The sequence below is a fragment of the Belonocnema kinseyi genome, chromosome 6 (assembly GCF_010883055.1).
Source record: "Belonocnema kinseyi isolate 2016_QV_RU_SX_M_011 chromosome 6, B_treatae_v1, whole genome shotgun sequence".
NCBI classification, from domain to species: domain Eukaryota; kingdom Metazoa; phylum Arthropoda; class Insecta; order Hymenoptera; family Cynipidae; genus Belonocnema; species Belonocnema kinseyi.
The window spans coordinates 50922601-50936413 of record NC_046662.1 but is presented as its reverse complement, the minus strand read 5'-3'; the positions used below and the strand labels follow the sequence as shown (position 1 = coordinate 50936413).

General features: G+C 20.1%; 1 protein-coding gene across 1 annotated transcript in view; it reads right to left on the bottom strand.

Annotated features, from left to right (window-relative positions):
* LOC117174430 (HD domain-containing protein 2) overlaps window positions 1-1683 on the bottom strand; it is a 24807-nt gene extending 23124 nt beyond the window's left edge. The window contains exon 1 of the mRNA XM_033363546.1: window positions 1504-1683. Coding sequence (XP_033219437.1) covers window positions 1504-1554 — 51 coding nt within the window. The 5' untranslated portion in view covers window positions 1555-1683. The remainder of the gene's footprint in view (window positions 1-1503) is intronic.
* Between the last annotated feature and the right edge of the window lie 12130 nt (window positions 1684-13813).

The window sequence follows — 13813 nt, the reverse complement described above, 5'->3', positions numbered from 1 at the left end:
TTTTAAATTTGCAAAGCAATATAGAAAAAAGTCTTCCGATAGACATTCTTAGATGACTCCGCAAACAAATTTACTGGCAGAAAAAAGGGCAAACTCTTAATTGTTTAAAAAATTAATAGTGCTTGTAAATTTGCAAAGCAATATAGAAAACTGTCATCGCATGGACATTTTTAGTTAACTCCATAAACAAATTTACTTGTAGAAAAAAGGACAAACTCTTGATTTTCTAATTAAAATTCTTTAAATAATTAATAGTTCTTTTAAATTTTCAAAGCAATATAGAAAAAAAGTCTTCCGATAGACATTCTTAGTTGACTCCGTAAAAAAATTTACTGGCAGAAAAAAGGGCAAACTCTTAATTATTTAAACAATTAATAGTGATTGTAAATTTGCAAAGCAATATAGAAAAGTGTCATCGCATGGATATTTCTAGTTAATTCCGTAAACAAATTTACTTGTAGAAAAAAGGACAAACTCTTGATTTTTTAATTAAAATTGTTTAAATAATGATTAGTTATTTTGAAAAGCAACATAGAAAAGAGTGAGTTGACTCCGTGAACAAATTCACTTGTAGAAAAAAGTCAAACTTTACATTTTTAAATTAAAATTGTTTAAATAATTAATAGTTCTTGTAAATGTACAACGCAATATAATAAATTGAACGTGTTCTTTAAAGAAGAGCCATTCATAGAAATTTTTTAAATAATTACAATGTTTTAATATTAAATAAATGCTAAAAGCCATAAATAGTATAACGAATAAATTAATTTTTTTACAAAATAGTTCAATTTCTAACGAATAAAATAAATGTTTAACAAAGTAGCTTAAATTTCAACCAAGCAGAGTTTAGTTAATAAGAAAAAGAATATTTCTCAATGAAAAATTCAATACCAGTTCTAACAATTTATTTTCAAACAAAAAAAAATGAATTTTCAACAGGATAGGTGCTTTTTTAACTAAAACGTGAAAAACGATCAATTTTCACCCAAAAATGGAATAAGTAGTTAAATTTTCATTCCAATAAAGAACTCTCTGTTTGGGGTAATTCTAAATCACACATGAGGAATTTTTATGACCTCGATATTTATGGTACATGTAGCTGTCAAGTGCCCATAAATAGAAAGAAAACACTAAACCATAAAAGTATTTCCTGAAACTATTTTAGAATTAAAATATTAGCAGGAACTTACAAATTCACAAAAAAGAAATTACATTCATTTTCTATATCTATTAAAACAATGAAAAGGTTATTTTAAGAGCCTATAAAATAGAAAATACTTAACATTTTTTCAGAAACGAAGAATGAAAATATCAAATTTAGAACCAGATTAGCTGCCTATTTTCTTACTAAAGTTTCAAAATGAAAGGTCAAAATAGATTGTTATATAAGAGTAGGGTCCGGAATTCCCCGACGAATAAATTATAATTTATAAATTACGATCATTTAGGATACATAAAAAAATTTTAATATTTTTCAAAATTTTAAGAGGTTATGAAACTTACTTTAAGAACTCCTATGAGTTCCATAAACTCCTTCAATTTTTTTACATCCATTTCAAACTGAAGATCTTTTCAACTTGACAAATTGCAAAACGAATGAAACTAACACTTCGAGGAATGTCAAATCCTATTACAAAAAAATCACCACATGATACATACCAACCAACGAAATAAGTTCTACTAATCAATTTCGTCCGTGATCGATTTTATCTGAAACTTTTTTCCGCTAGAGGCCGCATAGTTGCATTTTTCTACGCGCTAAAATTTGAATAATTAAAAACAAACCTGAGTGGCAGCGATATGAAATATTGAACTAAAAAGTAAAATCAGTCCAAAATGCTATCAAAAATGAAGAAATAAGGTGATTTTTCACGAAAATAGGGAAATAAATTTTTTCAAACAAAATTAATTTTTAGGTGCCATATTAAATTCAATTTGCGAAAGTGAAAAGTCGAAAAAAAAAACAGTTGACTTTTAAACACGAAAAGATGGATTTTCAACGATTTTTCAATCAAATAGTTTAATTTCGAATAGCAAGAAAATTAATTTTAGATTTAATTAAATTAATTTTTACTTATTAAGTGTATTTTTCTGCCAAAAAAGATGAATTTTTAATCTCAAAGGAAGATTTTCTTCTGAAAGAGATGAATGTTTAACAACATAGTAAAATTTTAAACTAAAAAATAAAATTTACAACAAAATAGTTGTATTTTCAATAAAATAATTAAATTTTCAATAAAATACTTAAATTTTCAACTAAAATGATGAATTGAACAAAAAAAGAATTTTCAATAAGGAAGTTCAAAGTTTGCCCAATTTTCTGAATTTTTAATTAAAAAAAGATTCATTTAAAAAAATTAAACTTTAAACCAAAAACAGTTTAATTAAGTATAAAGATACAACTTTTCTACAAAACATTTGAATTTTCAACAAGTTTAGAATGTTTAGTGAAGATAGAAAAAAAAGTCAACCGAATTGTTTGAAATTTCAAGCCAAAAAGACGAATTTTCTAGAAAAAAGTTCCATTTTCCACCCGAAATTATGAATTTTCAACAAAAAAGTTTATTTTCAAAGGAATAGTTGAATTTTCAAGCAAAAAGACCAATTATTTGGAAGTCAGTTACATTTTTTGACAAAAAAGATTAATTTTCAGTCTAAAAGGAAGTTTTAATTTTGGAAAAAGATCATTGTTGAACAATACAGTTAAATTTTAAACTATATAATTAAATTTTCAACAAGAGAGTTGATTTTTTAGCAAAAGAACTAATTTTTCTACAAACTACTTAAATTTTAACTTAAATTATGAATCTTTAAAAACAAAAAATGAATTTATAAGAAATAAGTTCAAAATTTACCCAGTTTTTTAAGTTTTTATATTAAAAGCATCCATTTATAAACAAAAAAATTTAACTTTAAATTAAAAAAGGTTGAATTTAACCAAAAAATAGGAATTTTCTACAAAACAGTTGAATTTTCAACGAGGTAAGATTTTTCAGAGAAGAAAGAAAAACAAATTTCAACCAATTTTTTTTAACTTATAAAAACGAATTTTCAAGCCAAAAATACGAATTTGTTAGAAGACAGTCGAATTTTCTATAAACAAAAAATACTTTTTCATCTAAAAGGATGATTTTTTCAGAAAAAGGTGAATGTTTACCAATACAGTTAAATTTTAAGTCAAATAATTAAATTTTCAACAAAATGGTTGAAGTTTAAACTAAAAAGGATAAATCTTAAATTAAGACAAAAAAGACTTTTCAACAAAATTTTTAATTTCCAACTAAAAAAAGGCATTTTTTAAGAAAAAATGTAATAATTAACTTTTCAGATAAAAAATAATAATTTTTACCAAAACAGTACAATTTTAAACGAATGAAATGAATTTTCAACTAAAAAATAAAAAATTACAACCAAGAATGAAAAGAGTTATATTTTTAGATAAAAAATTATTTTTTAACAAAATAGTTTAATGGTTAACGAAAGACATGATTTTTCAAATAAAACAGAAAACATTTGGAACAGAAAAATAATTAGTTCAATTTAAAAAAAATTATTTTCAACAAAATAGTTCAATTTGTAACGAAAGAGATGAATTTTTAACTGAAAATAAAAAAATTAGAACCAAAAATAGAATAGTTGAATTTTTAGTTCGGACAATTTAAGTTTCAGTTCAGACATATTAAATTTTATACACCATTTTTTTAAAGTTAAACTTGTCGCGAAAGAAATTGATTTTCGACTAAAAAAGAATTAATTTCTACCAAAAATGAAATACTTAAAATTTTAGATACAAAATTACATTTTCAAGAAACTAGTTGAATTTTTAACGAAAAAAATTAAGGTCCACAAATAATAAAAAAAATTTTGAACCAAAAGTGGAATAGTTATATATATTTTCAGATAAAAAATTGAATTTTCAACGCAAAAAATGAATTTTCAAATAATAAAGGTAAATTTTTCTACCAAAAATGAAAGTTAGATTTCTAGTTTCACAAGAAGAATTCATTTAAAACAAAAATTTAACAAACTACTTAAACTTGTAACAAAAGCAATTAATTTTCAATTGATAAAGAACATTTTTTAACCAAAAATGGAATAGTTAAATTTTAAACCAAATAAATAAATTTTAAACAAAATAGTTGAATTTTTAACAAAATAAAGAAATTTTTAACCAAACTAGTTTAATTTTAAACTAAAATAATGAATCTTCAAAAACAAAAAAATGAATTTTTATTAAGGAAGTTCGAAATTCAACCAAAAAAGACGAATTTTCAACCAAACAGTTGAATTTTTGCTCAGGTAAGATTTTTCAGTCAAGAGGAAAAAATATCAATGAATTGGTTGATACTTTAAATCCAAAAGGGCGAATTTTCTAAAAAAATATTTAAATTTTCTAGAAAATATTACAATTTTTAACGCACAGATATGAATTTTTAACAACAAAAAAATAAAATTCCAAATAAATGGTTGAATTTTGTACCACAACAGTTAAATTTTCAACTGAAAAAGACCAGATATGAATTTTCTACTAAAATGATGAATCTTGAACTGAAATAGTTGAAATTTCTGTTTAAAAAATTATTTTTTGACCAAAAGAAATATGAATATTCAAATATTGAATTTTCCATCATAGAGATGGATCTTTAACTAATTAAATTAATTTTAGCCAAAATAATTAAATTTTCAACCCACACAGATGCATTTTCACCCTAAATTGGTCAAGTTTTTTTTATCAAAAAAGATTGAATTTCAACCAAATAATGAACTTTCCAATCCAGAAATACGAATTTTCTATTCAAAAAGATTAATGCTAAAACAGTTAAATTTTAAACAAAATAATAAAATTGTCAATAACAAAGTTAAATTTTCCGCTAAATAATTGAATTTTCCACTAAAATGTTGAATTTTTAAGACAAAATGGATTTTTTTAACACAGAAGTTTAGATGTTACACAAGTAAATGAATTTTTAATTAAAAAAGATCCATTTAAAACAAAAAAACTTTCAGCCAAACCTAATTAAATATAATCAGAAATAAGGAATTTCCAATAAAATAATGTAATTTTCAACCAGGTAAGACTTTTCTCTCAAAAGAAACCAAAAATTCAACCAAATTGTTGAAATTTCAAGGCAAAAAAGCGGGTTTTCTAAATAAAAAAAATAAAAAATTTCATCAAAAAAGTTAAATTTTGAACTGAAATAATTCGATTTTCAACTTTAAAAATCGATTTTTTATTTTAAAAACTATGAATATTTAAATTGATGGATTTCTTAAGAAAATAAAAGAATTGTCAAACCAAAAAGATGAGTTAAAAAAAAAATAGTTGAATTTTTAGACCAGTAAAATTTCCAATCCGAAAATATGAATTTTCAACTAAAAAGTTCATTTTTAACAAAATAGTATCATTATCTACCAATATATTTACATTTTGGACCCAAAAATCCCAGATATAAATTTAAAAATGAAATGTATCTTTAACTGGGAGTTAGATTTTCAGCTTGAAAATATATTTTTTTACTCAAAAATTAATTTTAAGAATATATTTCAACACATTTCCAGATTTGTATAAAAGAATCTGGAAGATTTAAAAAGATATTTTTACGGAATTTTTACATTTATTTAGGAAAAATTAAATCATTTAAAAAAATATATTTAGAAGATTTAAAAATTTTGAAAGGTTCAAAAAGAATCTAAGTTTTAAAAAGATTAAACATTTTTTTTATAAAGTTTAGATTCAAGAGATTAAAATTTAATTTAGGATCCCTAGGAAAAATGTTAATGATTTTTTATTTTGAAAACTTAATTTTTTTTTTAAATTGTAAAAGTTTTCAAAATATTTCAACAGATTTCTAAAAATGGGACAATTAAAAATTCAGAAAAAGAAAATATTCGAAATAGAAATATCCAGAATAAAAAAATTGCTGACGGTTTATAATATTGCAGAATATTATATTATATCTGTAAAAATAAACTGATAATACTATTCTAAAATATAATAAAGAGTCAAATTTAAGTGCTCAAAGACTTTTAATAAATATATAGTTATTCGAAATTTATAGTTTCAATTAAAAATTATTTTTATCCTCCAAACGATACACTACATAATACAAACAAAATTTTAAAGAAATAGAAAATATTTGTAATTAAACCATTTTTATTTAAAAGCATTCAAAATTGAACAATCTTTATTTTAAAACCCGCAAGCTTAAAAAATCTCAGTTCAAAACTAAATAATTTTGAGTTTGGAGTGCTTAGAATTAGATAATAATAAATTTTTTTTTACTAATTAATTTAATTAATTTTCAACTATGAAAGAAAACATTTCGACCAAAAATGGAAAAGTTAATATTTTAGACCAAAAAATTAGACTTTCAACATAATAGTTGAATTTTCAACGAAAAAAATTAATTTTCCACTGAAAATAAAAAAGTTTCAACCAAAAATGAAATAGTTAAATTTTCAGGTAAAAAATTTAATTTTCAATGCAAGAAATAAATTTTCAAATAAAAAAAAGATAATTGTTTACCAAAAATAAAATAATTCGATTTTTAGTTTTTAAAACATTCATTTTCAAACGAAACAAATTTAAAAAACTGCTTAAATTTTTAACAAAATAAATGATTTTTCAATTAAAAAAGAAAATTTGATAACCAAAAATGGAAAATTAAATTTTGACAATACAAACAAAATTTTAAACCAAATAATTAAATTGTAAACAAAATAGTTTAATTTTTAACAAAATAACGAAATTTTTAACAAACTAGTTTATTTTTAAACTAAAATGATGAATCTTCAAAAACAAACAATGAATTTTTAAGAAACAAGTTCAAAATTCAACCAAAAAAGACGAATTTTCAATCAAGGATTTTTTTTTGCCAAAAAATGTGGAAACCAAATGGTTGAATTTTATAAGAAAATAATAGAAATGTCAATTCAGAAAGATGCATTCTCAACAAAATACACGAATTTTCAAACAAATAGTTGAATCTTCAAATAAAAAAATTTTTTTTTAAGACGAATTTTCAACCTGTAAATAGAAAAATTAAATTTTTGATTGAAAAATTAATTTAAAACAAAAAACAAAAACGAATTTTAAATATAAAGTTGAATTTTCAACGAAAAAAAAATGAATTTTTCACTAAAAATAAACAAATTTCAACCAAAAATGGAATAGTTGAATTTTCAGATAAAAATGTTTTATTTCCAACACAAGAAATGAATTTTCAAATAAAAAAGAGAACATTTTATACCAAAAATAGAATAGTTCGAGTTTTAGTTTAAAAAATTCATTTTCAAATCAAAAAAAATTAACAAACTACTCATATTTGTAAAAATAAATGAATTTTTAATTTTAAAAAGAAAATTTGTTGAACCAAAATGGAATAATTAAATTTTGAAAATACAGGCAAAATTTTAAAACAAATAATTAAATTTTAAATCAACTAGTTCAATTTTAAAGTAAAATTATGAATCTTTGAAAACAAAACATGAATTTTTAACAAAAAAGTTCAAAATTCAACCAAAAAAGACAAATTTTCACCGAAATTTGTTTGACCAAAAAATGTGAATATCAAATATTTAAATTTTCTAAAAAAATAATAGAAATATTAACCCAAACAGATGAATTTTAAACAATAAAAAAAAATAATAACAAGAATTTGCAACCTGTAAATCGAAAAATTAAATTTTCGATTAATTAATAATTCAAAATAAACCAATAAACGAATTTTTAACAAAAAGTTGAATTTTTAACCTAGAAAAATTCATTTTCCACTTAAAATAAAAAAAAATCAAACAAAAGGGGAATAATTAAATTTTGACAATACAGGTAAAATTTTAAACCAAATAATTAAATTTTAAACAAAATAGTTGAATTTTCAACAAAATAACGAAAATTTCAAGAAACGAGTTTAATTTTAAATTAAAATGATGAATCTTCAAAAACAAAAAATGAATGTTTAACAAACAAGTTCAAAATTCAACCAAATTTTTATAGCTAAAAAATATGAATAGCAAATTATTAAATTTTCTAAGAAAATAATAGAAATGTCAACTCAAAAAGATGAATTATAAACATAATACACGAATTTTCAAACAAATAGTTAAATCTTCAAATAAAAAAAAAAATGAATTTTCAACCTGTAAATAGAAAAATTAAATTTTCGATCAAAAAATTAATTTGAAACAAAGCAAAAAAAATGAATTTACAACAAAAAGTTGAATTTTCAACTTAAAATAAAAAAGATAAATTTTTCTACCAAAAATAGAATAGTTCGATTTTTAGTTAAAAAAAAATTCATTCTCAAACCAAAAAAATTTAACAAACTGCTTAAATTTGTAACCACTTAAAAAGAAAAATTCAAACAAAAATGGGATAATTAGATTTTGACAAAACGGGTAAAATTTTAAACTAAATAATTAAATTTTAAACAAAATAGTTGAATTTTTAACAGAATAACTTAGTTTTCAACAAACTAGTTTAATTAAATTTTCGATTGAAAAATAAATTTAAAAAAAAGATTAAAAACAAAAAAAACGAAGTTTCAACAACATTTAAAATTTTCAACCTATAAAAATGACTTTTGAATTTAAATAAAAATTTAAATTTAAATAAATTTAAATAAAAAAAAATTAATTTTCAACGCAATTAATGAATTTTCAAATGAAAAATATCAATTTGTCTGCCAAAAATCGAAGTTAGAATTTAGGTTTAAAAAAAATTCATTTTCAAACCAAAACATTTAATAAACTACTTAAATTTGTAAAAAGAAATGAATTTTCAATTAAAAAATAAAATTTGATAAACAAAAATGGAATAATTAAATTTTGACAATAATTTTTAATTAATTTAAAACTAAAATGACAAATCTTCAAAAACAAAAAATGAATTTTTAACAAACAAGTTCAAAATTCAACCAAAAAAGACGAATTTTCAATCAAGAATTTTTTGACTAAAAAATGTGAATAGCAAATTGTTAAATTTTCTGAGAAAATAATAGAAATGTCAACCCAGAAAAATGAATTCGCAAAAAATACACATATTTTCAAACAATAATAAAAAATAATAAAAAAGATCAAATTTTCTACCAATAATAGGAGAGTTAGATTTTTAGTTACAAAAAAAATTAATTTTCAATTAAAAAAAAAAAAGAAAATTTGTTAACCAAAAATGGAATAGTTAAATTTTGACAATACAGGCACAATTTTAAACCAAATAATTAAATTTTAAACAAAATAGTTGAATTTTAAACAAAATAACGAAGTTTTCGACAAACTAGTTTAATTTTAAACTAAAATGATGAATCTTCAAAAACAAAAAATGAATTTTTATCAAGGAAGTTCGAAATTCAACACAAAAAAGACGAATTTTTTTACTAAAAAAATGTAAATAGCAAACGTTTAAATGTTCTAAGAAAATAATATAAATGTATAAGTATATAATAATAAATGTTTAAATGTATAAAATAATATAAATCTAAAAAAAATACACGAATTTATCAAAAAAATAGTTAAATCTTCAAAAATCTTTAAAAACAAAAACTAATATTTTAAGAGACAAGTTGAAAATCCAACCAAAACAGACAAATTTTCAATCAAGAATTTTTTTACTGAAAAAAGTGAATAGCAAGTGGTTAAATTCTCTAAGAAAATAATAGCAATGTCAATTCAGAAAGATGAATTCTCAACAAAATACACGCATTTTCAAACAAATAGTTAAATCTTTAAAAAAACAAAGAATTTTCAACCTGTAAATAGAAAAATTAAATTTTCGACTAAAAAATTTAAAAAACAGTGAAAAAACAAATCTTCAAAAAAGTTTAATTTTCAACCTATAAAGATGAATTTTCAACAAAAAGTTGTATTTTCAAATGAAAAAATTCAATTTTTAACGGAAGAAATGAATTTTTAAATAAAAAGGAGAACATTTTCTACCAAAAATAGAACAGTTAGATTTTTAGTTTAAAAAAATTCATTTTCAAACCAAAAAAAATTAACAAACTCCTTAAATTTGCAACAAAAAAAATTACTTTTCAATTAAAAAAGAAATTTTGTTAACCAAAAATGGAATAATTCAATTTTGAAAATAGAGTTAAAATTTTAAAACAAATAATTAAATTTTAAACAAAATAGTTGAATTTTTAACACAATAACAAAATTTTCAACAAACTAGTTTAATTTTAAACTAAAATGATGAATCTTCAAAAACAAAAAATGAATTTTTAACAAACAAGTTCAAAATTTAACGAAAAAAGACGAATTTTCAAACAAAATTTTTTTGCTTAAAAAATGTGAATAGCAAATGGTTAAATTTTCTAAGAAAATAATAGAAATGTCAACTCAAAAAGATGAATTCTAAACAAAATACACGAAATTTCAAACAAATAGTTAAATCTTCAAATAAAAAAAAATAAAATAAACGAATTTTCAACCTGTAAATAGAAAAATCAAATTTTCGATTAAGAAGTTATTTTAAAACTAACAAAAAAAAGACGAATTTTCAATAAAAAGTTAACTTTTCAACCCATAAAAATGAATTTTCAAAGAAAAACAAAATTTCGCTACAAATAAAAAAATGTCAAACAAAAATGGAATAGTTGAATTTTCAGATAAAAAAAATTTATTTTTTAACGCAATAAATGAATTTTTAAATAAAAAAAAGACAAACTTTTCCACCAAAAATAGAATAGTTCGATTTTTAGTTTAAAAAAAATTCATTCTCAAACCAAAAAAAATATAACAAACTGCTTAAATTTGTAACAAAAGAAATGACTTCAATTGAAAAAGAAAATTTTTTATATCAAAATGGAATAATTAAATTTTCACAATAAAGGTAAAATTTTAAAGCAAGCAATTATATTTTAAATAAAATAGTTGAATTTTTAACAAACAAGTTCAAAATTAAACTAAAAAAGACGAATTTTCAACCTATAAAGATGGATTTTCAACGAAAAAAATTTAATTTTAAATGAAAGAAATGAATTTTCAAATAAAAAAGATAAATTTTTCTACCGAAAATAGAAGTTAGAATTTTAGTTTAATAAAAAATTCAATTTCAAACCAAAAAACTTAAGCAAGAATGGATTGATTAAATTTGGAAAATACAGGTAAAATTTTAAACCAAATAATTAAATTTTAAACAAAATAGTTGAATTTTTAACACAACAATAAAATTTTCAACAACCTAGTTTAATTTTAAACTAAAATGATGAATCTTCAAAAACAAAAATTGAAATAAAAAAAATAGTTAAATCTTCAAATGAAAAAAAAGAATTTTCAACCTGAAAATAGAAAAATTAAATTTTTGATTAAAAAATTAATTTAAAAAAATAAATAAATAAAAACAGCAAAAAACGAATTTTCAACAAAAAGTTGAATTTTCAACCTATAAACATGAATTTTTAACAAAAAGTTGATTTTTCATCCCACAAAGATGAATTTTCAACAACAAATGTAATAGCTGCATTTAAAAAAAAAATGCATACCAAAAGAAATTAATTTAAAAATCAGAAACGTAGTTTTTTGAAGATCTTAAACGAGTTTTCAAGAAAGTAGTTAAATTTCCATTAAAAGAGTTGGATCTTCAACTAGTAAAATTAATTTCAACAAAGGGGTTTTAAAATTCAACCAAGTAGTAAAGTTTTCAATAAAAAGATGAATTTTCAATCTCAAAGAAAGATTTTTTTGTTAACATATTGTTGTTTAATTAATAAAATAACAATTTTAAACAAAATAGTTGAATTTTTAACAAAATAACGAAGTTTTTAACAAACTGGTTTAATTTTAAATTAAAATGATGAATCCTCAAAAACAAAAAATGAATTTTTATCAAAGAAGTTCGAAATTCAACCGAAAAAGACAAATTTTTAATGAAGAATTTTTTGAATAAAAAATTTGAATAGCAAATGTTTAAATGTTCTAAGAAAATAATATAAAAAAATTTTAAATTGATTTTTTAATTTCTGGATGTCTCTTGTGACGACTAGAATGAAATTTAAGGGTTTTGCTTTTCGATTAAAAAAAAATTTTTTAAAAACGAACTTTCAACCTATAAAGATGGATTTTCAACGAAAAAAATTTAAGTTTAAACGCAAGAAATGAATTTTCAGACAAAAAAGATAAATTTTCTACCGAAAATAGAAGTTAGATTTTAGGTTTAAAAAAATTCATTTTCAAACCAAAAAAATGTAGTAAACTACTTAAATTTGTAAAAAGAAATGAATTTTCAATTTAAAAAAGAAAATTTGATAAACAAAAATGGAATAATCAAATTTTGACAATAATTTTTAATTAATTTAAAACTAAAATGACGAATTTTCAAAAACAAAAAATGAATTTTTAACAAACAAGTTCAAAATTCAACCAAAAAAGACGAATTTTCAATCAAGAATTTTTTGACTAAAAAATGTGAATAGCAAATTGTTAAATTTTCTGAGAAAATAATAGAAATGTCAACCCAGAAAGATGAATTTGCAAAAAATACACGAATTTTCAAACAAATATTTAAATCTCCTAATAAAAAAAAAATTAATAAAAAACAAATTTTCAACCTGTAAATAGAAAAATTAAATTTTCGATTAAAAAGTTATTTAAAATAAAATAAAAACAAAAAAAAACACGAATTTTCAACGAAAAAAACTTAATTTTCAACGCAAGAAATGAATTTTCAGATAAAAAAGAGAAAAATTTCTACCAATAATAGGAGAGTTAGATTTTTAGTTTAAAAAAAAATGATTTTCAAACCAAAAATATAACAAACTACTTAAATTTGTGAAAAGAAATGAATTTCCAATTTAAAATTTAAATTTTAATGAATTAAATATAAATGAATAAATTATTGATGAATTTGTAATCAAAAGAGATAAATATGATAATTTTCTTTGAACTATTTGTCTTTAATTTAGATTTTAGATTTAAATTAATTAATTATATTAATTTTTATTTATTAAGTGTATTTTTCTACCAAAAAAGATGAATTTTCAATCTCTAAGGAAGATTTTTTTCTGAAAGAGATGAATTTTTAACAACATAGTAAAATTTTAAACTAATAAAAAAACTAATAAATAATAATATGACTGATGCATTTTTAATGAAGAGATATATATGATAATTTTTTTGTTGAAAATTAAACTTTTGTGGTTGAGGATTGAAATATTTTATTGAAAATTTATTTAACCTATTCCATTTTTGGTTAAAAATTGATATTTTCCAGTTGAAACTTCAGCTATTTTGTTTAAAATTTATGTATTTAGTGAAAAATTCGTTTTTCTTGGTAGAAAATTAATCTTGTTAATCTTGTCTTTAATTTAGATTTTAGATTTAATTTAATTAATCATATTAATTTTTATTTATTAGGTGTATTTTTCTGCCAAAAAAGATGAATTTTCAATCTCAAAGGAAGATTTTTTTGTTAACATATTGCTGTTTAATTAGTAAAATAACAATTTTAAACCAAATAATTAAATTTTAAACAAAATAGTTGAATTTTTTATTGATTTATTTATTTTATTGATGAATATGTAATCAAAAGAGATAAATATGATAATTTTGTTTGAACTACTTGTCTTTAATTTAGATTTTAGATTTAATTTAATTATATTAATTTTTATTTATTAAATGTATTTTTCTGCCAAAAAAGATGAATTTTCAATCTCAAATTGAAGTAGTAGTAATTAATTAATTATTAATTAATTAATTACATAATAATTTATTTTATAATATTGTTAACTGTTAAAATTGTTTGTTAATTTTATTTTATTTATTTTAATAATAAACATTTCTAACAAAAATTGAAATTATAAAATATTTTTAAATA